Raw genomic sequence first — 23,246 nt, 5'->3', positions numbered from 1 at the left:
TAAAGGAACTAGAAAAAGAACAACAAATCCCAAAGTGAGTTCAAGAAAGGAAATAGGCCTGACCAGGCGGTGGCGCAGTGGATAGAGCGTTGGACTGGGACATAGAGGACCCAGGTTTGAAACTCCGAGGTCGCCAGCTTGAGCACAGGCTCATCTTGTTTGAGCAAAGCTCATCTTGACCCCAAGGTCGCTGGCTTGAACAAGGGGTTACTCAGTCTGCTGTAGCCCCCTGGTCAAGGCACATATGAGAAATCAATGAACAACTAAGGAGCCGCAACAAAGAAATGATACTTCTCATCTCTCTCCCTTCCTGTCTGTCCCTATCTGTTCCTCTTTCTTTGTCTCTGTCACACACACATACACACACACACACACAAAAAAAACAATTAAAAAAAAAAGAAGCCCTGGCCGGTTGGCTCAGTAGTAGAGTGTTGGCCTGGCATGCGGAGGTCCCGGGTTCGATTCCCGGCCAGGGCACACAGGAGAAGCGCCCATCTGCTTCTCCACCCCTCCCCCTCTCCTTCCTCTCTGTCTCTCTCTTCCCCTCCCGCAGCCGAGGCTCCATTGGAGCAGAGATGGCCCGGGTGCTGGGGATGGCTCCTTGGCCTCTGCCCCAGGCGCTAGAGTGGCTATGGTCGCAACAGAGCGAAGCCCCTGAGGGGCAGAGCGTCGCCCCCTGGTGGGCGTGCCGGGTGGATCCCGGTCAGGCGCATGCGGGAGTCTGTCTGACTGTCTCTCCCCATTTCCAGCTTCAGGAAAAATAAATAAATAAATAAATAAAAATAAAAAAAAGAAATGAATTAAAAAAAATTGAAAAAAAAAGGAAATAATATCAGACTAGAAATAAATGAAATAGAGTCTAAAAAAACAATACAAAAGATCAGTGAAACTTAGAGCTGGTTCTTTGAAAACATAAACAAGATTGACAAACCTTTAACTCATCAAGAGTAACAGAGAAAGCATCATCAATAAAATCAGACGTGAAAGAGAAGTAACAACTGATACCAAAGAGATACAAAAGATTTTTTTAAAGATTTTATTTATTCATTATAGAAAGTGAAGAGAGAGAGAAAGAGAGAGAGAGAGAGACAGAAGGGGGGAGGAGCAGGAAGCATCAACTCCCATATGTGCCTTAACACAAGGTTAAGCCCAGGCAAGCCCAGCGTTTTGAACCGGCAACCTCAGCGTTTCCAGGTTGACACTTTATCCACTGCGCCACCACAGGTCAGGCAAGAAATACAAAAGATTTTAAGAAAATATTACAAACTATATGGCAACATATTGGGCAATCTGGACAAGATGGATGAATTCCTAGAAACATACAATTTTTCCAAAACTGAATCGGCAAGAATCAGAAAATCTGACTAGACAGATTGCAAGTAATGGAATCAAAGCAGTAATTGAACTTCACAGGTGAATTTTACCTAACATTCAAAGAACTAACACCTATCCTTCTAAAACTATTCCAAAAAATTCAAGAGAAGGGAATACTCCCAATCTTACTTTACAAGGTCAGCATTATCCTAATTCTAAAACCAGATAAAAACACCACAAAGAAAGGAAATTGGTCCTGGCTAGTTGGTTAGTTATCTCAGTCCCAAAACAACAAAGTTGCGGTTCAATCCTTGGTCAAGTCATACAGGGGAAGCAGCCAGTGAGGTCACGACCGAGTGAAACAACAAATGAATGCTTCCTTTCTCCCTTCCCCTCTCCCTTCTTCCTTCTATCTCTCTGAAAATTAAAAAAAGAAAGCAAGCCCTGGCCCGACAGCTCAGTTGGAGCTATTCTTGGAGCATCATTCTTGGAGTGCAGAGGTTGCCAGCTCGATTCCCCAGTCAGGGCAGCTCTATGTTCCTGTCTTTCTTTTCTCTCTCTCTCTCTCTCTCTCTCTCTCTCTCTCTCAAAAAAAGAAAGAAATTATAGTCCAATATCATTGATGAACATAAATGCTAAAATCCTTAACAAATTACTAGCAAACTGAGTTCATCAATACATTTACACCCTGATCCAGTGGGATGCAGGGTTGGTACAATACTTGCAGTCAATACACGTGATACATCACATAAACAAAATGAAAGATAAAAATCACATAATTATATCAGCAGAAGCAGAAGTAGTATTTGATAAAATCCAGCACCCATTTATTATAAGACACTCAGCAAAGTGTTAATAGAGGCAACTGACCTCAATGTAATAAAGGCCATACATCACAAACTCATAGCCAACATCATACTCAATGAGCAAAAACAAAGTGTTTCCCTTGAGATTGGGAACAAGACAGGTATGTCTGCTTCCACTACTGGAAGACCTCACCACAGCAATCAAACAAAAAGAAAAAAAGTGTCCAAATTGGAAAGGAAGAACTAAAACTGTCATTATTTCAGATGACATGATAATGTATTTAGAGAACCCTAAAGAGTCCATCGAACACTATTAGAACTGATAAATGAATTTATAATGTAGCAGGATACAAAATTTATATATAGAAATCAGTTGCATTTTTATGCATGAATAATGAACTATCCGTAAGGGAAACTAAGAAATAACCCCATTTACAATTTCTTCAAAAAGAATAAAATACCTAGGAATAATTTTATCCAAGGATATAAAACACCTGTACTCAGAAAGTTATAAGACATTGAAGAAAGAAATTGAAGAAGATACAGATATATGGAAGCATGTATCATGTTCATGCATGGGAAGAATTAACATCATTAAGAAGTCTGTATTACCAAAAGAAATCCATAATTCAATGCAAGTTCTATCAAGATGCCAATAGCATATTTCACAGAACTAGAACAAATATTTCAAAAATGTATATGGAAACACAAAAGACCCCAAGTAGCTAGAGCAATCTTGAAAAAGAAAAACAAATTTGGAGTAGTCACGCTACCTGATATCAAACTATACTACACAGCCATAGTAATCAAAACAGCATGGTACTGGCATAAAAACAAACATGTATTAATAATTCAGTGGATTAGAATTGAGAGCCTAGGCATAAGCCCATGCCTTTATGGTCAATTAATATTTGATAAAGGAGGTAAAAACATAAAATGGGATAAATATAGTCTTTTTAATAAATGGTTTTGGGAAAACTGGACAGATATGTAGAAAAAGAAAATGAAACTAGGCCACCTTCTTACACTATACACAGAATAAACTCAAAATGGATTAAAGACTTAGATGGTAGACTTGAATCTATTAAATTTCTAGAACAAAACAGGCAGTAAAATCTTGGACATTTCTCTTAGCGGTATTTTTTCTGATACATCTCCTTGGGCAACAGAAACAAAAGAAAAAATAAATGGGATTACATTAAACTAAAAAGTTTTTTGCACAGCAAAGTAGACCACAAAAAGACAACCCACTGAATGGGAGAACATATTCACCAATGATACAAATGGTAAGAGATTAATATCCAAAATATATAAATATATAAAATTCTCCAGGGATCCAATTTTCCCAAGTTAATAACTCCCAGCCTTTTTCATAATTTGTTAGATTACCGTCCTTTCAAAGAATATACACTTCCTTATGGGGTTCTTAACTTCCTTCCCCTATCTCTTCTTTCCTTATTACTCTTTAAAAGCATAGCCACTAGTCTCCACTCCCTTTAAAACTTGTGTTGACGTATGTCATACATACAGAGAAGTGCACCAGTCCTAACTGTACATCCTGATTAATTTTTACAGTAAATGCACCTTCCTTTCAGTCACCCCCACTCCCCACGCCTGACACCGCAGGGCAGTTTTTCCTGTTCCACTTCATATAATGGGGTGTCATACAGTGCATTTTCTTTTGTGTTAGATACTGACTTTGAAACCAGAATCCCCACAGAAAGTTGGACTATATCACATAGTCTTGAATAATCAGATCAATACAGTATAGATGTTTAGACAGCCACAGAGCATGAGAACAGTTTACTATATATTCCTTGTAGCTAACCATTCTTGTGTTCTGTTTTGCCTTTTACCATGAGATAAGGTCTAAGCTGATCTTTTAACTAAGCAGTATGCAGAAACTCTAAAGTTCCTGTACATAAAAATGGAAGAGCCACATTTTTGAGTATTAGGGTTCCACATGAAATAGCAACCTGAGAATAACAGTAGTTTCATAGTAGAGAAGCAGAGCAGTACACAGCTGACTTGCTTGGCAGTTGTACTTATCAGTTATTTCTCATTATTTTAAAATAAAAATGGCGTATAGATATATATGAATGATTTCTCTTTTTGTATATAAATGTAATATAGGTGCCCCAGATAAGTCAGATTAAGGTTTATTCATTTTGTCATTAACTGCCTTGTCTGAATTTCTTTAATTGATATAAAATATAATTGACATCTGTAAGATACACTGGAATATAGGCAACTTGGTTGTAAATTATTTCCGCTTTCCCTACCCAGGATCTGTTCAGTGCCAGTTCCTTCCTTACTCACGTCGACACTGCTTCATTTCCCCATTCAAGCAAACTGCCCTGTAAGATCTTGAAACATGAAATAAGATACTTTTTCTTTATCCATGTGACTTTTAGCAGAATTCTTTAATATTTAGGAATACTGAAGAACATAAAAGTCAAGTTTACTTTATATAGAACTTGGAAATTACATTGTCTTGTTCAGAAGTTAATTAGCATGTTGATACACTCTGCATAAGCTATTCGGTGGGCACACTGATGGAGGAAGCACCCCTGGCCACTCGGCCAGGTCTCTATCTGTAGATTTGAGGGACAGTTCAGTAGAATGTTGGTACCCAATAAATATGAAGTGATATAATATTTGACATATCTGATAGAAAACCATGGTCAGTTCAAAATACTGTATAGTCTCTTTATCTATTTTAAAGTTATATAACTCACCAATAATTTCTGAACAAGGCAGCTATTAAATATAATTAAATTGAAGGCATTCACAACAGCACAAAGGGAAGCATTCTCAGCAAGTGAATAAGAGACTAGTGAGACAGCTAAAGACAGTTCCTTTGGGGTGGGGGTGGATTTTAGTAGTTTCTTTTAAGCATTTACTTTTAGAAGAATAATACCAACATATAGGAACTATATAACAAAGACAAGTGCTTCTCATCTATAGTTGTTTTGTTTCCAAATATATTTATTGTAAGCAAGAGTGCATGCTTATACTAACTACCTGGATCATCCTCTTACTAAATTTAGTTGGAATTCCAGGCTTCTTGGATCCCTTCCAGCTATAGGAACAACTTTGGCCCAGGAAATGGCAGTTGTGTTGTGTGGTTATTGAAATATTTTAAAGTAATTCTTCCTTTAAGTTACCTATTAATTATTCTGTTACATGCAAATAAGAATCAGGTGACCAGTGGCCCCTTAATTTGGGTAGAGCTTTATTCTTTATAAAGTACTTGGTACCAGATCTGATTTTATTGGTACAGCACCTCTGTATTGTTCTGTCCCATAGGCTCTAACTAAATTGCATAGACCAGGTGGCTAAGCAACAGCAATTTATTCTCACAGCTCTGGAGGCTAGGAAGTGCGGGATCAAGGTGCCAGTTGATACAATTCCTGCTGTCTGCTCCTGGCTTGCCAACAGCCTCTCATACTTTCTTCAGTGCATGCACATGGAGGGAGACCTCCCTTTTCCTCTTACAAGGCCACCAGTTCTATCCATTAGGGTCCCACTCCTGCAACTGCACTTAACCTTAATTGTCACCTAAAACCTTATCTCTAAATACAGTGACATTGGGGTTAGGGTTTCAGCATATGAATGGGAGGGGGCTCACAGTTCAGTCCATAGCAACTAAACTTCTGAAATAGATAAGGTAGAGATAGCTTGATATACCTAGAAAGCTACTAAAATATTAGAACTAAGATTCAAATACAGATTTTTTTTTGTGTGTGTGTATTTTTCTGAAGCTGGAAACGGGGAGAGACAGTCAGACAGACTCCCGCATGCGCCCGACCAGGATCCACCCAGCACGCCCACCAGGGGGGCGATGCTCTGCCCACCAGGGGGCGATGCTCTGCCCCTGGGGGGGGGGGGAGTCGCTTTGCCGAGACCAGAGCCACTCTAGTGCCTGGGGCAGAGGCCAAGGAACCCCCCCCAGCGCCCGGGCCATCTTTGCTCCAATGGAGCCTTGGCTGCGGGAGGGGAAGAGAGAGACAGAGAGGAAGGAGGGGGGGGTGGAGAAGCAAATGGGCGCTTCTCCTATGTGCCCTGGCCGGGAATCGAACCCGGGTCCCCCGCACGCCAGGCCGACAGATATTTTTACTCAGCCGCACGCTGCCCTCCTCAGTTACAGATATGATTTATCTGACCAAAAAAATTGTCCTTTCTTTCACAAAGTAGAGGTCAGTGATCACAAAGAATCATCAACGTCATGGTTTTGCATGTTGCACATTTGTGAAAAAATGGGATAGCTTTTGACTGTTAAAGGTTTATAAATGGTATGCTCTGGAATTTTTAGTAAGTGGAAGTCAGGTATCCTTAAAACTGCTGTCAAAAGTAGTTGTAAAATGGTAAGTAAATTAGAATTATACTGACCAGGCTGGAATTGCCTTTTCCGCATTCTTCATGATTGTCATTGCAGTATCAGAATTGTCTCATTTTCTATTTTACAGAAGATGATCTAAGAAAGATGGGACCAGTAGATGCTCAAGTGTACCTGGAAGACATGTCTTGGAGCAAAGGTAGGAGTTTTTCTCTCCTGACTACAGAAAAGGAAAGGATCAGGGGTTTTCTGTAAGAAAAACAACCCTCAGGATATTTGGAATCTTAAAAAGAAATAATAGCTTGGCTTTTGATATATATGTGGGTATTTTTATCTGGAATATTTTGTTTCATTCTAAGCTTCAATAATTGCTGTCTCCCTGTATGACTGATTTCTAGTTATTTTTCTATTCAAATTATTGATAGATGTTAGGTATGTACATAAAGTTTAATAAGGTTTTCTTGTTTTAAACTACTTTGGTTTTTGGTTTACTTGTCATCTGTGTAATAGGGAAAATAAAGTTAAAAATGATGATTCTTTTCCATCCTTCCTACATTGACATTCCCAGTAGAATTTGTGTTCGTTTATACGGGATCATAAGCTGTCAGGGCAGGCCTTCCAAAGTCACAGTCTTCTCCTTAGAGCTTGATTTTACACTCACTCTTTGATTGTGTCTTAGGTGGAAAATAAAAATCTGTCACTCCCTTTTACTTGCCACGAAGTCATGTCTTTTCATTTTCCTATTACTAGAATTTTAAAACCTAAACCTAATTTAATTTCTCCACTCTTCATAGTTCTGTGAGTTGCTGCAGTGAGACGTTAAGGTCCTTTTTCTAAATGGAAGCCACGAATACCACACTTCCATATTTCTCTGGTCAAATGAACAAAATCTTATTCTTTCCTAGAATTGTTACATACTTTTAACCCTATAACTTTGTTGTTCAGCCTGGATTACAAATTCCCCAAGGGCGTATTAAAATTTCCTACTGACTGTGAATAAACAATAATCTATTATTGTTTGTAATAATCTTCATCCTACCTGAAGCCAAGTTTAATGAAATATTTTTTAATGGCAAATATTTTTCTTAGCACTGTTAGGAAGTTGGGTCAAACGGGGTTGACTCAGACGGGGGGTCATGCTTTTGCCTATGGGCCACTGTTCCTAAGGTGCCAGATGAATCCTAGAGTAGAAATTCTTAATTGCAGTGAATGATTGGAAAACAGTTTTCTGTAACGGGGGCTTCCAGGGGTTGACGTAGTTTCATCAGCGTAAACTGAACTTTCATGCCGTAACTACTGTGAAAATAGAACCATACTAGTGATGTAGGCTTTCACAGCTAGCCTGTGGGGGGGGGGGGGGGGTGCAGACTAGAACTTGTCCTTTATCAGGGAGACCTGTCCAGCTAAATGAATCTTTTGAAGATATAGTATTGCTGTCTTATCAGTCAGTATGTGTGTTTGTGTGTGTGTTTAATCTCTTATTAAACAAATCAGTTCTTTTTGGTGTAGTTGATGTGCCTCATATATTTTGTTTACTATTCCTGATAATACAAAAATAGTGAAAACTGTTTTTTTTTCCTTCTTCAGTATCATTTAAAAATATAATTAAGTTTTTTTTTAATTAAGAATATGGATTGGTGGTTCAAGCATCTGTTCATTTAGCAAATATATGAACTTTTGGATACAAGTAAAAATGCTGAGATATTAAAGGAAGTATACAACATGAAAATTGTCAACTGCTATCAAAAATGTGTTATTTTCTTTGTGACTTCCTAAACTTGACAGTGAAGAAGATAGAGAAGAATCCCAGCCACAGCCAATGAATCAGTTGTAAGCCATTATAGTTCATCTTAAATCTATGGGTTGGCCTTAGATGCTTATTTAAATTAAGGGTTTTTTTATTGTAAAGATTGAAGTAGTTTTCATCCTTGTGAGAGAAAATACTGAGTGACAGCTGCATGAGGCTGTTATTTTTGCAGAATCATTTAAAAATTAGTTATGCAGGTTTTGCAATTTATAATTTTGAATTTCTTTTGCAATTGAAAAGAGCATCCTTAGCAGATAAAGTTAAATAAAAAGTGGATCAACTGTCCAAGTATTAATTTGGTTAAAGATTCCTTCCCAGTCACTTGCAGAATAGCCTCGGAAGGTGCAGGTTTGGAACAGAAGAGTGGGTGAAACGCTACATGACAGACATAGGCAAATTACTAGCTCCTCCATTCAAGGGCAGGTGAAATGATGCATTTTATTATGCTTTTAAGGCATCCTTGAAGAACTGTTGAGAGACCGAAGCCTTAGCCTTTCCTTATAATCTTACATACAACTTGGTGATTTTGTCTTCATTCGTTCTATTTAAAATGATGACTTCTGTGAAGATATCACTTTGTTAAGTGATAGAATAATATAAGAAGAAAGTTAACAAGACATGAGTTTTTAGTGTGCATTAACATTTGGAATGAATCATCAATGGCAAAACTCTACAGTAGCCCATGGTAGCCTGTGCATCATTTACTAAACACATGTCACCTCAAATTGTCTCTCAGGGTTCACTGAGGTGGTAAAAAAACAAGAAGGGAATTTAGTTTAAAAGACCAATGGCTAGAGTACACGTATTTTTAGACAATTTGATAATAAAATAATTCATTGTGAAAGCATGCTCCTCTCCTACATATTGTATGTTGGTTCAGACAGGGAAGATGTTAGCATTTTAAAATTCAAGATTGTTACTTTTCCTAATGTTGAAAAAAGGCATTTGGTAAAAAATAAAAAGCAGGATTGGATGAATGAATTGATGTTTCCCTTAATGATAAAAGAAACACATAACGTTGATTTATTTGTGAGTTTTTCTAAGGTCAGACTTGATTAGAGAACAAAAATAAGACCGTTACCGTATCTTTTGCTCCATAAGACGCACGGGCATGTCCCCTCCCCTTTGGGGGAAATAAAGTGCGTCTTATGGAGCGAAAAATACTGTGAATTTTTTTCTTTCTTTCTCTCTTAGAGGCATATGAAAGCTAAGTGTTAAAAAATGAAATTGGAGAATTTTCTGGAGATATCCTATCTTATCTGTAAGAAATTGTATCTTGAGACTTAGTTCATTTAGCCATGTAACAAATGATGGCAGTAGTACAAGAAATGTGATCAGTAATTGTTTTTCTTTGACAGTCACTTCTCAGGGACAGTAAAATTGAATGACCAGTAAAATCAGGAATTCTCTCAGTTAAAGGACAAAAACATTTCAACTTCCCAGAAAAATGAAAGACTTGATGAAATTTCCACCAGAAGTAGGATAGACGTTACATACACCGGGTTGCCTCCTCCTGGCATCTCACTTCAGTGATAGCCCTTTGGTTCACAGATCATTTGTAAATACCAAACGGACACACACAGCATAAACTACCATAGTGCATGTCCATATATCTGTCAGGAGTCTCGATAACAGTATAATACCAGAACAGATGCATTCAAATGTTGAACTTGATAAATGGTGAAAATAGCAGCGTTTTCTCTGAAAGGATATAATCCAGGCAAAAGCTTGCTCTTTAATAGTAAGACAAGGAGGTTTGTGTATGTGTGCATGTGTTTCCCTTTACATAATATTTTGGACAGTGTTGAGAAGAGTATGAAATATTTATATGAATCTTAAGAAAACAGAACACTTGAAATAAGTTTCCTGGGTCACTTCTGAGCATATGCTGTCACCCCAAGATCTTTGGACTATTGATTTATAGCTTCAGACCATCTCTGTAGACAAAGATTCTTTGATAATTTTTAGAAACATTGCCCCTATATAAGAAATATTTTCAAGCTGTCACTTATTTTCTGTTTATTGACCTTTTCTTTAGCTTTGCAATTTCAGTGGAATCAACCACTTCTTGGTGTTACAGCTGTAGTTACTTGTAAGTGTTTGAAGCATTTTCTTTGTTTGTTTTCTCTGCAGATGATCACTCTTTTTCTCTGAATTGCCGTTGTGGTGGAAAATACAGTGTTTCCAAGGATGAAGCAGAAGAAGTAACCCTGGTTTCTTGTGATACATGTTCACTCATTGTAGAACTCCTTCCTTGTAGCTGAAATTGTTCACTAAGTGGAACCCTCTCACTGCATATTCAGACATGTTGAGGCGAGGCCATTCCAACTTAGTCCATTCAAGCAACTGTATAAAGCTGATAAGGATTCTTTTTATTTGTCACTGTTATTTGCAAAATAAATGTAAGCTTGTCAGGCAAAGTGTACTCTAGATTAATAGAAAACTTAGCTCTTTTATATATTTATAATTTATATTTATAGATCACCAAAAAAGGGACATGAGTTATAAATTGTATTTAGTGAATTCCTATTTGAGAACTTTATTATTGATTTGTTTCTTCAAATAAGCATAGCTGCTCTTTTAATGGGTCACAATATCATCATATTCCTTTAGAGTTAGTAAATTTCTGAGGGAACATTTCTAGCTGTCAAAGTTATAGGGCTATTGTATAACTGTCTCAAAATCTCAGGTCATTAGAGTTAAATTAGAATCTTTGTAAATAACATGTGAGCCTAGTTCTCCCATAATGAAGGCTGGATATGGATATTCATGAGGTTATTTTAAAGAAGGAGGCAAAGTATAAAGAAAGATAGCTTTGGAGTCAGAAGACTTGATTTCAGTCCTATACTGTCTTTCCAAATTCTTCATGTGGTTGTATTTAAAGGAGCCAGCTTCTTCAACACTGCCATAGTCAACTTTAAATACAATTTAGGAAATGGTTTCTTTAGGAAAAAAATAATTTGGAACAGGTACATTACCTTTCTTGTTATTTCAGAGTAGTAAGATATAGTGGGTTTTTTTTTTTAAGATTTTATTTTTCATTTTTAGAGAGGGGGGAGAGAAGGAGGGAGGAGCAGGAAGCATCAACTCCCATATATGCCTTGACCAGGCAAGTCTGGGGCTTTGAACTAGCGCCCTCATCATTCCAGGTTGACATTTTATCTGCTGCATCACCACAGATCAGGCCAAGATTTGGAATTAATAACTGTATTTAGGAATAAGGAACCATTGCATTGCTAGTATGATGAAATGGACTTGCATAATGTGTTATTACTGATTATAGTAGACTGAAGATTTTTATTTTTCTATATATTTAATATTCTATGTATAGTGTAAGTCAGAACTCATTTTAAAAATTGATTTATAAAGGAATCCTTCCTTTTTTGGGATCACTGAAACTTTCTTAATTTCAAGTGTGTGCCAAGCTTGTTACTAGATTGAACTCAGCGTTTATGGTTGGTTTGGACTTATAAGACTAGTTTCTACTCTGGCTTTTGTAAATGTAGCTAGAGGGTGAAGCATATTCACAAGGAGATTACTTTTCATTATACCTATAAAACTAAAAATTCAAAGCTTGAGGTGTCATCCAGGTTTCCCCTCTAAAAAATATTTTTATGCCTATCATAAGATTCAGATAACTTATTCTGGTTTACTTTGACCCATATATTTAGAATTAATATAGCTTGCAGATTATGCATTACTTATTCTTTACACTGAATAATTAAAAATAACAAAGTGAATAGCAAATGGTTTATTAGTAAGTACATGGTTTCTATGGCAATAATAAATTCACTTGAACAGGAGACAGTAATCAAAAGAAGAAATGCTTGCTAATCATCAGAAAATCTGTGGCCATTAGGGCTATCACGTAGAAATCCAAAATCACTCAGAGGCCAAATCTGTAAAATCAAAATTAGTTGAAGACAATTAACGAAAGTAATGTTATATCGTCGTCACAATCCTTTTTGTTTCATTCATCCCTTTTCTCTATGCCATGTAACTAATCACTTTCTCCTTATTCTTCATTCAAGTACAAATTTTCTACATTAAAGTAATACTTTAGGAAGTAAATTTATATGTGTGGATGTATTTAAACTCTAACATGGTTTGAACGGTGTGGGTCCCCTTGTACACAGAATCCTTTCAATAAACACAGTGGCTTTCTGTACCCCGGGTTCCACATCCATGCATTCAGTTAACAGCAGGCCGAAGATAGCATTTTTGATCCACAGTTGAGAACTCATGGATGCAGAGGGCCAACTGCATGCATTGTTCTACGTGATTTTATATCAGGGACTTGAGAATCCACAGATTTTGGTATCTGTGGGGGTTCCTGGAACAAATACTAGATACTATAGATAAATTTTTGAGGAATCAAAAGTTATACATAGACTTGCAACTGTATGGGGTCAGTGCCCTGAACCCGCGCTTTAAGGGTCAAACTATATATATATGTGTGAATGAGTGTGTGTGTGAATGAGTGTGTTAATGCGTGTGTGTCAATGAGTATGTATGAATGTGTACGTGTTTGTGTTTTCTTTCACTACACTCAAAGTTAACTGTAAACCGAAGTACTTAAATATATACTTAGGTATAAAAGAATCCTTTAAATTATCCCCAAATGTTCATGTCTGTTTTTCTCCTTACTGATTGTGACAAAAAGGAGGAGCCAGTGAAAAAAATAATCTTTCCAAGAATCGTATATTTACTACAAGGATCATAAACCCATTCCTCACTGTACTCCACTGGGCTATCCCTGCGTTACAGGGGTTTGGCTCTAGACTGCTCCTCTGCAAATGCATATCGATATATTCCCAGAAGGCGAGCATGCTTGTAACAGCTGTATGAGAGAACATTTTGGCGATTCAAATTAAAGACTTCATATGCTATTATTGAAACAAAAAAACATTCTCGATTACCTGTCTGGGTGGGAGAAGGAGTGATGGTACAGCTATGAAAGGCCAGCATTTGCACGCACTAACAGCTGAGGAGTTCACAGCTCATTTTGAAAGGCACTTTCCCCCAGCTCAGAGAAGCCTGCAGTATGAGAAAAGCGGTACCTTAAAGAAGATGCGTCCTCTTATTAGTCCATACGGAACAGGTCCATAGTACCTGGAGTCTGTGGAATTCTGTAGATTGTCACCTTCTAACCACACATGACCCACTGGCACCTGAAATCAGAGAAGAAAGCAGCCTATTTGAAAAAGGAAAAAACAAATGTGGGTACTTGAAATAAAAATATGTCTTGTGCAGTTAGAAATGTCCTAAGTTCTCTTATAAAATATATACAAACACTATGCCTTCATTTTTGCTCTTATTTATATACAATGAAATAACATTAAAAGTAAGTAACAGTAAGGTCTCAACTTTTTAAAAAGACCTATCTCTTTTGCCACATGGTTCCCAAACATTAATTTGTTACACAAACCCCAAACTGAGGTTATGAGAGATCAAAACAGTGTGACAGGGTCATTAATTTAATAGACTTCAAAAGAGGTCATTAGGATGCTGACGGAAAATGTGCCCTCCTGTCGCAGTAACAGCAGAAGCGGGGTAGCCGCTCATTCAGCTACATCCTGGGGCCAGTACCAAGGCCAGACCTATTAGACTGCTCATGATGAACTAAATGGTAATGGATTGTGACATCAATTACAAATAATCTCATCATTTTATTGGAGTGGGCTTGTCAGAATTCTAATTAAGATCCCTGTTCTGCCTTTGTACAGGCCATATCTCCAATGCATTATACTTCAATAATGACCATCAAGAACTAGAAGGAACTATTATAAAACCATCAGTTGTAAAATGAATGATGGTGACCTTCTACTAAATGAAAAGACCCTAGTTTCTATATGTCCTGTATATTAACTGGTAAATAATACAAGTTTAAATGACAATATAAGAGTATTTAGAACAGTACATGTTTCTTTAAAAAAAATCAAGCCCTCTTTGATATGAGACATTTGCCCATTAATATCTGTTCAACATAAACTTAAAAAGTTATTCTCCTGGAACAATTAAAATTGCATTTTAAAAGTTTTTTGTTATTTGGTTTTTATTACTCAAGAGAGTTGAATTATTGACCAGTCCCAAAGGACCTGTCAGGAAGGAATTATTTTTCACTGCTCTTCTGACTGGCTACTACTTGAGAACCTGATGTGAATAAAAATATTACTATTAGGTTTAAGAAAAAATGACTGCAGTTTTTTAAAATGCCACAAATTACTTTTCTGAGACTTTATTTTTCAGAGCAGTTTTAGGTTCACAGCACAACTGAGAGGAAGGTACTGAGACCGCCCCCAGACGTCCTGTTGCCACGCGCACAGCTGCCCCAGTTAGTGATGTCCCCCACCACAGTGGCTTATTCGTTATCCTTGGTAAACCTACACCGATCACCCGAAGTCCACAGTCCCTCTTAGTGTCCATTCCTGTAGTCCATTCTCTGGGTTTGGGGCAATGTCTGACATGCACCCACCATGATGGTCCTTTCACTGCCCTGACATCCTCTGGGATCTACTGATTTCTCCCCTCACCATTACCTTCTGGAAAAATAAAGGTATACAAGCACGTAAAATTTTAATTTCACTTTATATCACAAGTTGCATAATGTTGAAATGTCTTATATCATGTAGAAATACTTGCCAAAAATTAAGTTAATTATTTTCATTTAGGTACTGTTAAATATTAAATTTCCCTATTTGTAGAGAAAGTTTCTTGAAAGAATATGAGATACTATAAGATCGTTCTCTTTTTATTAGTGTTACTAGTTATAGGTTCTAGGGCCAAGATTGAGGCTGGTTTCTACCTATATGAGTGGATTTATGTGCAGGGAAGCATAAGATTGCTCAAGTAGACAAATGAGAATATCTCAGTTCATATGTGAAAGGAAGAACAAAGTAGTATATTCAGAAAAGCTATGTGTCATTAACATTCTGAAGTACTACTGCCTTGGGAGAAACCACAATGTGTCAGCTGTGCACTTTGTCACTGTATCACAGATTGAGTCCAGTTTTCTAGTTCTTTATGGCAGAAGAGCAAGTTCAGCACCAGTAACTCCATCATTGCCAAAAACAGCTTCAAATTATCTAGTTTTTAAAGTATTTTTAGCATACTGCATAACAATATGAAGAGAAACTTTTGGTGAGAACTAAAGCTTTTTTTTTATTATTTTTTGACAGAGAGTTAGAGAGAGGGACAGACAGGGACAGGAAGGGAGAGAGATGAGAAGCATCAATTCTTCATTGCAGCACCTTAGTTGTTCATTGATTGCTCTCATATGTGCCTTGACCTGGGGGCTGCAGCAGAGTGAGTGACCCCTTGCTCAAGCTAGCAACCATTGGGCTCAAACCAGTGACCATGGGGTCATGTCTGATCCCATGCTCAAGCCAGCGACCCCACGCTCAAGCTGATGAGCCTGTGCTCAAGCCGGCGATCTCAGGGTTTCGAACCTGGGTCCTCTACATCCTAGTCCGATGCTCTATTCATTGCACCATTGCCTGGTCAGGCAAAACTAAAGGTTTTGATGTAAGTAACGTGTCTTTGGCATCCCCACCTTGCACCCCCTTCAGGGGCAACTGAATGACTTAGTTTTACCCTTTCTCTATCAAAATCTCCAGAAGAGATTTGCCAGACTCACTCAGCCTGCCTGCTATTATGAAGGAACAAGGAAGTTCACTATGCTGTTATTTGTATCAAAATTGGGAACAGTATAAAAATTCCTCAGTAGGCAGGGATTAAATAAAATAAATTTATATAGTAATAAACAGCTGGATTAAGAAAACTGATTTACATGAATATAGCAGTGAAGAAAGTAAGTTACAAGGAAATGTGTATACAGTGTGTCCATAAAGTCATGGTGCACTTTTGACTGGTCACAGGAAAGCAACAAAAGACGATAGAAATGTGAAATCTGCACCAAATAAAAGGAAAACCCTCCCAGTTTCTGTAGGATGATGTGGCAGCATGTGCGTGTGCGCAGATGATAACGTAACACCGTGTATACAGCGGAACAGCCCACGGCCATGCCAGTCGAGATGTGGACGGTACAGAGGAAAGTTCAGTGTGTTCTGTGGCTCGCTAAATTCGAATCCATGACCAAAGTGCAATGTGAATATCGGCACGTTTATAACGAAGTGCCACCACATAGGAATAACATTACTTGGTGGGATAGGCAGTTGAGAAAACCGGCAGTTTGGTGGAGAAACCCCGTTTTGGTAGGCCATCAGTCAGTGACGAGTCTGTAGAGGCTATACGGGATAGCTACCTAAGGAGCCCTAAAAAATCTGTGCGTGAGCCCACATCGAACTGCACTGAATAGGTATGAAACTGAGAGAGTTTTCATTTTATTTGGTGCAGATTTCACATTTCTATCGTCTTTTGTTGCTTTCCTGTGACAGGTCAAAAGTGCACCATGACTTTATGGACACACTGTATATGTTTAAACATATAAAATTTTTATGTTTCGCCTGACCAGGCGGTGGTACAGTGGATAGAGCGTTGGACTGGGATGCCAAGGACCCAGGTTCGAAACCTCAAGATCACCAGCTTGAGCCCAAGGTCACTGGCCTGAGCAAAGGGTCACTTGTTTTGCTGTAGCCTCCCCCACCCCTCCCCATCAAGGTACATATGAGAAAGCCATCAATGAACAACTAAATGCCTCAACAAAGAATTGATGCTTCTCATCTCTCTCCCTTCCTGTATGTCCCTATCTGTCCCTCTCTTTGTCTCTCTCTGTCACAAAAAAAATAACAAACCTTTATGTTTCAAAATTTACATTTTTGTGATGAGTATGTATTAAGATAATTTAAAAATATACATACACGTGGGTGTGTGTCTTAATATGCCTAGCCCTTTCAAAGACACTTGTGCTTTTGGGAAAAAAAGTTGCCCTTTAGGAAGAACTTTGTTGAATTAAAAATGTGTTTTCTGTCTTTGGCAGTGTAGAAAGAGAGAAACGTAAGTTCCAATCGAGAGAGGAGGCTTTGCTTCTTTGTGTAGTACAATTAAATGACTGCCTTTAGCAGTATTGTCACCAGATCTCTGGGTAACTAAACCATCAGTCTAGCTAAGAACTCATTTATTTAAACAAACAAAGTACAATGCAATTTAGGTAGGGGTCTGAAACTCAAAACCTAGCCTTTCTGGTATGGAGTGAGGCAAGGAACAGAACAAAAATGTCCTTTCTAACTCAAAACACAGTCATTGTTGGATTAACCAAGTTGCTATCACTAAATTGAAAATTCAAGCCAGATAAAACAAAATTCTGTAGCAATATAACAAAATATTAATGATATATTAAAAATGTTTTTAAATGTATTTTTAAAAGGCATTATAACTTTCCAACTAAATTAGAACAGGGCTTTAATAAATGTATTTGTAATAAATGTTTTGCAAATGGTCAAACATGGAAATCCCTAATTCCGTGTTTTGTCATTACATCTTATAAACAAAAGTTTTAATAATTAGATACTTCTCCTTTTTATACTTTTGTAAATCTTCAATGGTAACTTGAATGACTACGTGACACTGAGTAAGAATATATATTTTTACAATGAATGACATGTAGAACATTTACTTTTTGTTCAAATCTAAATTTTCCCAGGGTCTTAGATACAGCTAACTTTAGATACAGCTAAATTTTAAAGCATTAAAAGAACCTTTAAATCATTCTTGTTTTTCCTTTCTACGTCAGAGGTTTACTTCCTGAGCTACAGTAAAACCTAATCTCAGGGCTGGACAAAAGAACCAAGCCTCTAGTTCTCAGCTCTGCTTACCCGAGGTCTAGTTAAGTGCCTCTTTTATAGTAAAGCAACAAATGTAATTGCCTCATGGCCTGCGGGTGTCCATTTAACAAAAGAGGCTTTTGTGAACCAACCCACAGGTGTTACCTTTCTGGATTCAAGTGAAATCTGATGAAAGAGTCCAAAATATCAAATAACACCTTTACTAAACTATAATCAAACTCATTTGATTAAGCAAAGAGTATCTAATTAAGCAAAAGTTCTTGGACTAAAGAGTAAGATATTTGTAATTTTGACCTTGCAAAAAACAGAAAAGCCTAATAACAGATTTGATTTTTAATTAACCCTTTATTTGCCAGGTGTTTTATAATTTACAACCAGCAAAGGTAAGGGTGGGCACTGCTCCTCCTGTTGCTTCTGTCTCTTTAATGGTTCTTCTAAAATGACTGTCAGTGAAAGGAAATCATAGCTTATTGTTATTAAAGAAACAAAATAATCTGAATCATTATTGAAGAAAAATAAAGGCAAGGAGAGAGGCCAAGTTTTTGGAGCCCTTCTTGACATGATTATATTTTTCCTCAGTTCTAGAGGAAAAGTAGGAGGGACACACTTCTTATGCAAGCAATGAGAAAGCCTTGTTTCTTTCTGGCAAAGACAATCAGGATAATATCCCTGGCCAGGAAAAATGTCTGTATAATGAACATGCATTTGTAACATGTCATTTTAGTCTCACAATTAATACCCAAATAATTGTTTTTTATGTTACTCTCTTTCAGGTAAGCAGGATCAGCTCAAATTACCATACCAATACGTGGCTAATGCATATTCTGCCTAATCCTGACATATAACCAACAAGTAGACATGGTTTGATATAAGCAAACTACTGTAGAGAATGTTTGAAAACTGAAATAATTTATTAATTATATAGTTATAAAAGGACTTGGAAAACCCAGTATTTTTTTTTTTTTTTTGAATCACATAAAAGCAGAGAAACACCACCAGTGAATAACTGATGGAGTTTACCCTTCCCCTAACATCAACAAAGCTATCAACAAAAACATATGTCAGTGAGGCATTAAATCCCCCCCTCAGGAGACAATCAAGTAGAAGAGTTTTTGAGAACACGAAGCTGAGAAAACATTATTAATCTTTAATTTTAAAAAACGGGAGTCTCAAGTGTCAGTTTTGGGTATCTCTGAAAGCAAAATTCAAGGGCCAGTTACACTAATGTTTTTCATTGGCATTCCCGCCACAGCTTCTGGCCCACGTTTGTCTGCCTGAGCGGCATACCTGGAGTCCTGCTGGAGGGGCTCCCCAATGCTAGATGCATGACAAAGGGAACAGCACTTAGAGCGACCAGGTACGGAACACCTCACACACAGATTATTTCCGTGGATACTATTTCTATGCAGTCCTGCTCTTTTTCTCTCCAGTTAAATGCTGACTTACTGCTATACTATCTTCATCATTCCTGGAGACTATTGTTGTTTCCGACTTAAAAGTGCTGGCCCTGTAAGGTTCACAGCCAATTATTACCAAAGAGGAATTTACACAAAAGTTCCAATAGGATACACACACCTACAGCAATGGGGGGTGCTTTTTACTATTAAGTTCCACTTTGTGACTGAGCATCTCCCTGCTGAGTAGGTTTAGAATTTAGTCTAACACCTGACGTGTTCATTCTCGTGCTATTGAAAGCTAAGCTCCTTCTTGATCTCCCAGAGTATTCAGTATCATCCAGCCTGGATCAGAATCTCTGACGGGTTGAGCGAAGTGGTTAAAGAAACAGTCTAGTCATAAGTCTGAGTTCAAAATACAGCTCTGCTACTACTAGTTAAGCACCTTGCACAGGTTATTTATACCTCATCTACACAGATACAACCGGGACTCATAATGCCCTGCAGAAATTTTGAGAACCAGGTGGAATAAGGCTCCTGCACCCACTAAGCACTCACTAAATATTAGCTATCGTTACCAGCAGGTGCCCCAGCTGCTGGTATGAATGATGCCTTCTGGGCTTTCTCTTTGTTCCAGATTTTCCTATACAGTCTACTCAGAAATTTGTAAAGTGAACTGTGCTTTGTAATTTCACTTTGGTTATGCTTTTGTCATTTTCTTTTACACTGTATTCAATTATATAGTTCTGGTATTAGCCAAGACTATGAATTGAATCCAATGTATTTAAAATATACATTTTAATATATATATTTTAAATAGCTATGCGAATAGCTGCCATATTGATTATGCTGATTAGTGAAATTCAGTTTTAAGACCAAACCATCCAAATGTACTAAAGACTAATATTTTTATTTCTTAAAATTTTTATTTCTTGATTTTAGCAAGAGAGGGTAAGAGAGAAAGAAAGAGACAAACATAGATTCTGTTCCTGTAAGTACCCTGACCGGGGATTGAACCCTCAACCTCTGCACTTCAGGATAAGGCTCTAAACCAACTGAGCTATCAGGCCTGGTCTATTTTTATTCTTTTAATAGGAATCTTCATCAAAGAATGTTTATTAAATACCAAATGCTTAGGCTCTCCCTTCTGGAGTATTCCCTTCTTCAGAACTGCCTACCAACTAGTAAGAAGGTTTGAGGAAGGGGAGAAGGGTTAGGACGGAAGTCAGTCAACAGGCCCTTCTGTCCCTGCCATCTGACTAATGTCTCATTTCCTAGGATAATGGATTATTTTGCTTTCTGATTTCTTGTTCTGTTTACAAAACAATGTTATACCTGCTCTGTTTGGAGTATTTAAAAGGAGCATCATTTATAGTTTCATTTCAAGACTATCTCTGTACTTTCATTTTAATATAACCTGATGTATATACTCTTTTCTCATATTCTAAAAGGTGAGCCTAACTGAATGAAACCCAGGGTATTTCATAGAGTAATAGAATATAGTGTTAAGCATATAAATAATGAGTTTTCCCATGCTCTCAGAAAAAGTCTAAGTGGTTGGTAAATCAGATACATACTGTACAAAGTATGTACTAATATTTTTCCACCAAAAACTTGATTCCTGGGACTTCAAATAATTCTTCCTAAAAGCAGAACTCATCTCTGTATGGATTTATTTCTACAGAGGAAATCTCTAGTTCTTTCTCATGTTCTGTAGCCTCAATGCCTGCTTCATGAAGAGATTGGCTAGAAAAGTGATTTGCAGCTGAGTAGAAGATTGTGGACAAGTAAGTCCTGCCGGGGGTGAGGACCACAGAGACGCAAAGACCCGACTCCGGGGACCAGGTTCAGTGATGCAGATCCACTTTATTCAGGAAGTAAGCTAGCTTATATACATGGGTTCAGCCTGTAGGCTGTTACAGCATGTCCTTCATGGCCAATGGCTGAAAAGATCAGGGAGCTGCGTGGTTGGCACTAAGTCACTTCCTTATAGTGGGCGAGCTTCCTTCCTGGGTATGCCCAGGAGGCTTCTGGGACCTGGAGTATTCTCACAGCATTGCATTAGCCTCAGCTGCTAGGAATGCGCTCTGCGCTCCACCCACAGAGATGGGGTCACAAAAGAGTCCATACTCCAAGAACATAAACTAAAATATGTATATCATTTTGTACTTGATGCTTACAAATGCCTTAAGAAAAAGCATTGTGTTGCATGTTTTTCTTTGACATTCTCTTACTTGTATTTTACTCATCAAAACCACAACCCTAATATTCCATACCCCAGAAGTTATTTAGAACAAAATTGTGAATTAGGAAAGTGGATGGCAGATGACAGTTTTTGTGATGATGTAAGCTACAAAGAGAATAGCTGAAGATATTTAAAAAGATTGATCTCTGAAGCCTGAGAACATCAAAACATTGTTTTGATTAAGAGATCATGAAAGTAGACAGTGGACATCAGAGGGAAGAGTACAGCAGCCAGACATCCTGTGGGGAAAGCACTTGGTTTTTCCCCACTTTCTATATTAATTTAATTTCCAGCATGTTAATTTAAAATACAATCTACAGTAGGGTTATGAGATAGACTTTTACACTACTCAAGAACTGAATATATCTTCTCTCCATTTCCCAAGTTAACGTCTCCCCCCGAGCCCCCTACTTGAATACACCATGACCCCTAATGCCAAAGCCAGAGGCTAGGGTCCATTTTTAAGCCCTTCAATTCCATTTCTTTCAGCATCTGATCCTGTCTACATAGTTCCTTAATCTTTCCCCAAACTTCTTACTGCTTTCCATTATTGAGGTTATTTCAATTATGTCTTACTGACTTTTAACTGGTCTCCCTGCCTCCAGTCTCTCCTACTCCAAACCATCTTCCCTCAGTCTACAGTAGTATCAGGGTTATCTTTTAAAAACCAAATGTAATAATGTCATCCCCTGCCAGAGACATACAAGAAACTGAGACCTGTTTGCTTGTTCATTTTTATCTCTTTTCACTCCCCACCGCTCCCCACCATGTGCTCCAGACACCAGAACTTACTGTGGCGGCTACTCAAAGCACAGTGCTGCACTTCCCCTTCTAGACCTGAACGTGCTGCTTGCTTTGGCTAACTCCTACTTACCTTTCGAACTTCAGGTTCATCTCCCCTGTCAGGACTAATCCTATCCACCCTAGTCCAGATAACTGTCCTCTAGCATCTTATCACATCTTGTATATGGTTCTCTTACATCCTATTGCAATGTCTTGTCTGTTCCTCCAACTTGACTACACGCTCCTAAAGCTGTCCCTTCAAATACGGTAGCCTCTAGCAACACACGGCTATTTAATTGTACAAATTATATAAAATTAGAAATTCAGTTCCTTAGACACACTAGCCACATTTCCTATGCTCAACAACCACACGTACCTACTGGCTATCATCCTGGACAGCATACATACAGAATATTCCCCCCCTTTTTTTTTCTTTGCAGAAAGTTCTTTTGGGTAGCATGTAGGCAGACACTTGATCTACCCAACATGGTGCTGGTGGCTCCCAAATAAGTGCTCAGTAAATGTCGCATTAGTGAATGTATCAGTGAAAAAAAAGATTAAAAGGAAAGTTGTGGCCTGACCTGTGGTGGCGCAGTGGATAAAGAGTCAACCTGGAAATGCTGAGGTTGCCGGTTCAAAACCCTGGGCTTGCCTGGTCAAGGCACATATGGGAGTTGATGCTTCCTGCTCCTCCCCCCCTTATCTCTCTCTCTCTCCCTCTCTCTCTCCTTTCTAAAAAAAAAAAAAAAAAGGAAAGTCGTGAACTTAACACTGAGAAAGCTTGCCCACCTCTGTAGCCTCCGAAGGCCATTTAA

At 38.0% G+C, this 23,246-nt stretch overlaps 2 protein-coding genes across 4 annotated transcripts in view; one reads left to right on the top strand and one right to left on the bottom strand.

Moving 5' to 3' along the window:
* Positions 1–11,286, top strand: part of DNAJC24 (DnaJ heat shock protein family (Hsp40) member C24) — a 61,501-nt gene extending 50,215 nt beyond the window's left edge. The window contains exons 4-5 of the mRNA XM_066363922.1: positions 6,590–6,658; positions 10,400–11,286. Of these exons, the coding sequence (XP_066220019.1) occupies positions 6,590–6,658; positions 10,400–10,530 (200 nt within the window). The 3' untranslated portion in view covers positions 10,531–11,286. The remainder of the gene's footprint in view (positions 1–6,589; positions 6,659–10,399) is intronic.
* A 716-nt stretch (positions 11,287–12,002) lies between these two features.
* The window catches only part of IMMP1L (inner mitochondrial membrane peptidase subunit 1), a 68,101-nt gene continuing 56,857 nt past the window's right edge, over positions 12,003–23,246 (bottom strand). For all 3 annotated transcript variants that reach the window (XM_066363909.1, XM_066363901.1, XM_066363892.1), the window contains 2 exons: positions 13,327–13,437; positions 12,003–12,165 (listed from right to left, as the gene is read on the bottom strand). In XM_066363909.1, the coding sequence (XP_066220006.1) occupies positions 12,097–12,165; positions 13,327–13,437 (180 nt within the window). In that variant the 3' untranslated portion in view covers positions 12,003–12,096. The remainder of the gene's footprint in view (positions 12,166–13,326; positions 13,438–23,246) is intronic.

Source organism: Saccopteryx leptura, chromosome 1, assembly GCF_036850995.1.
Source record: "Saccopteryx leptura isolate mSacLep1 chromosome 1, mSacLep1_pri_phased_curated, whole genome shotgun sequence".
NCBI classification, from domain to species: Eukaryota; Metazoa; Chordata; class Mammalia; order Chiroptera; family Emballonuridae; genus Saccopteryx; species Saccopteryx leptura.
The sequence above is the reverse complement of the archived record's forward strand: the minus strand, read 5'-3'. Positions and strand labels throughout refer to the sequence as shown.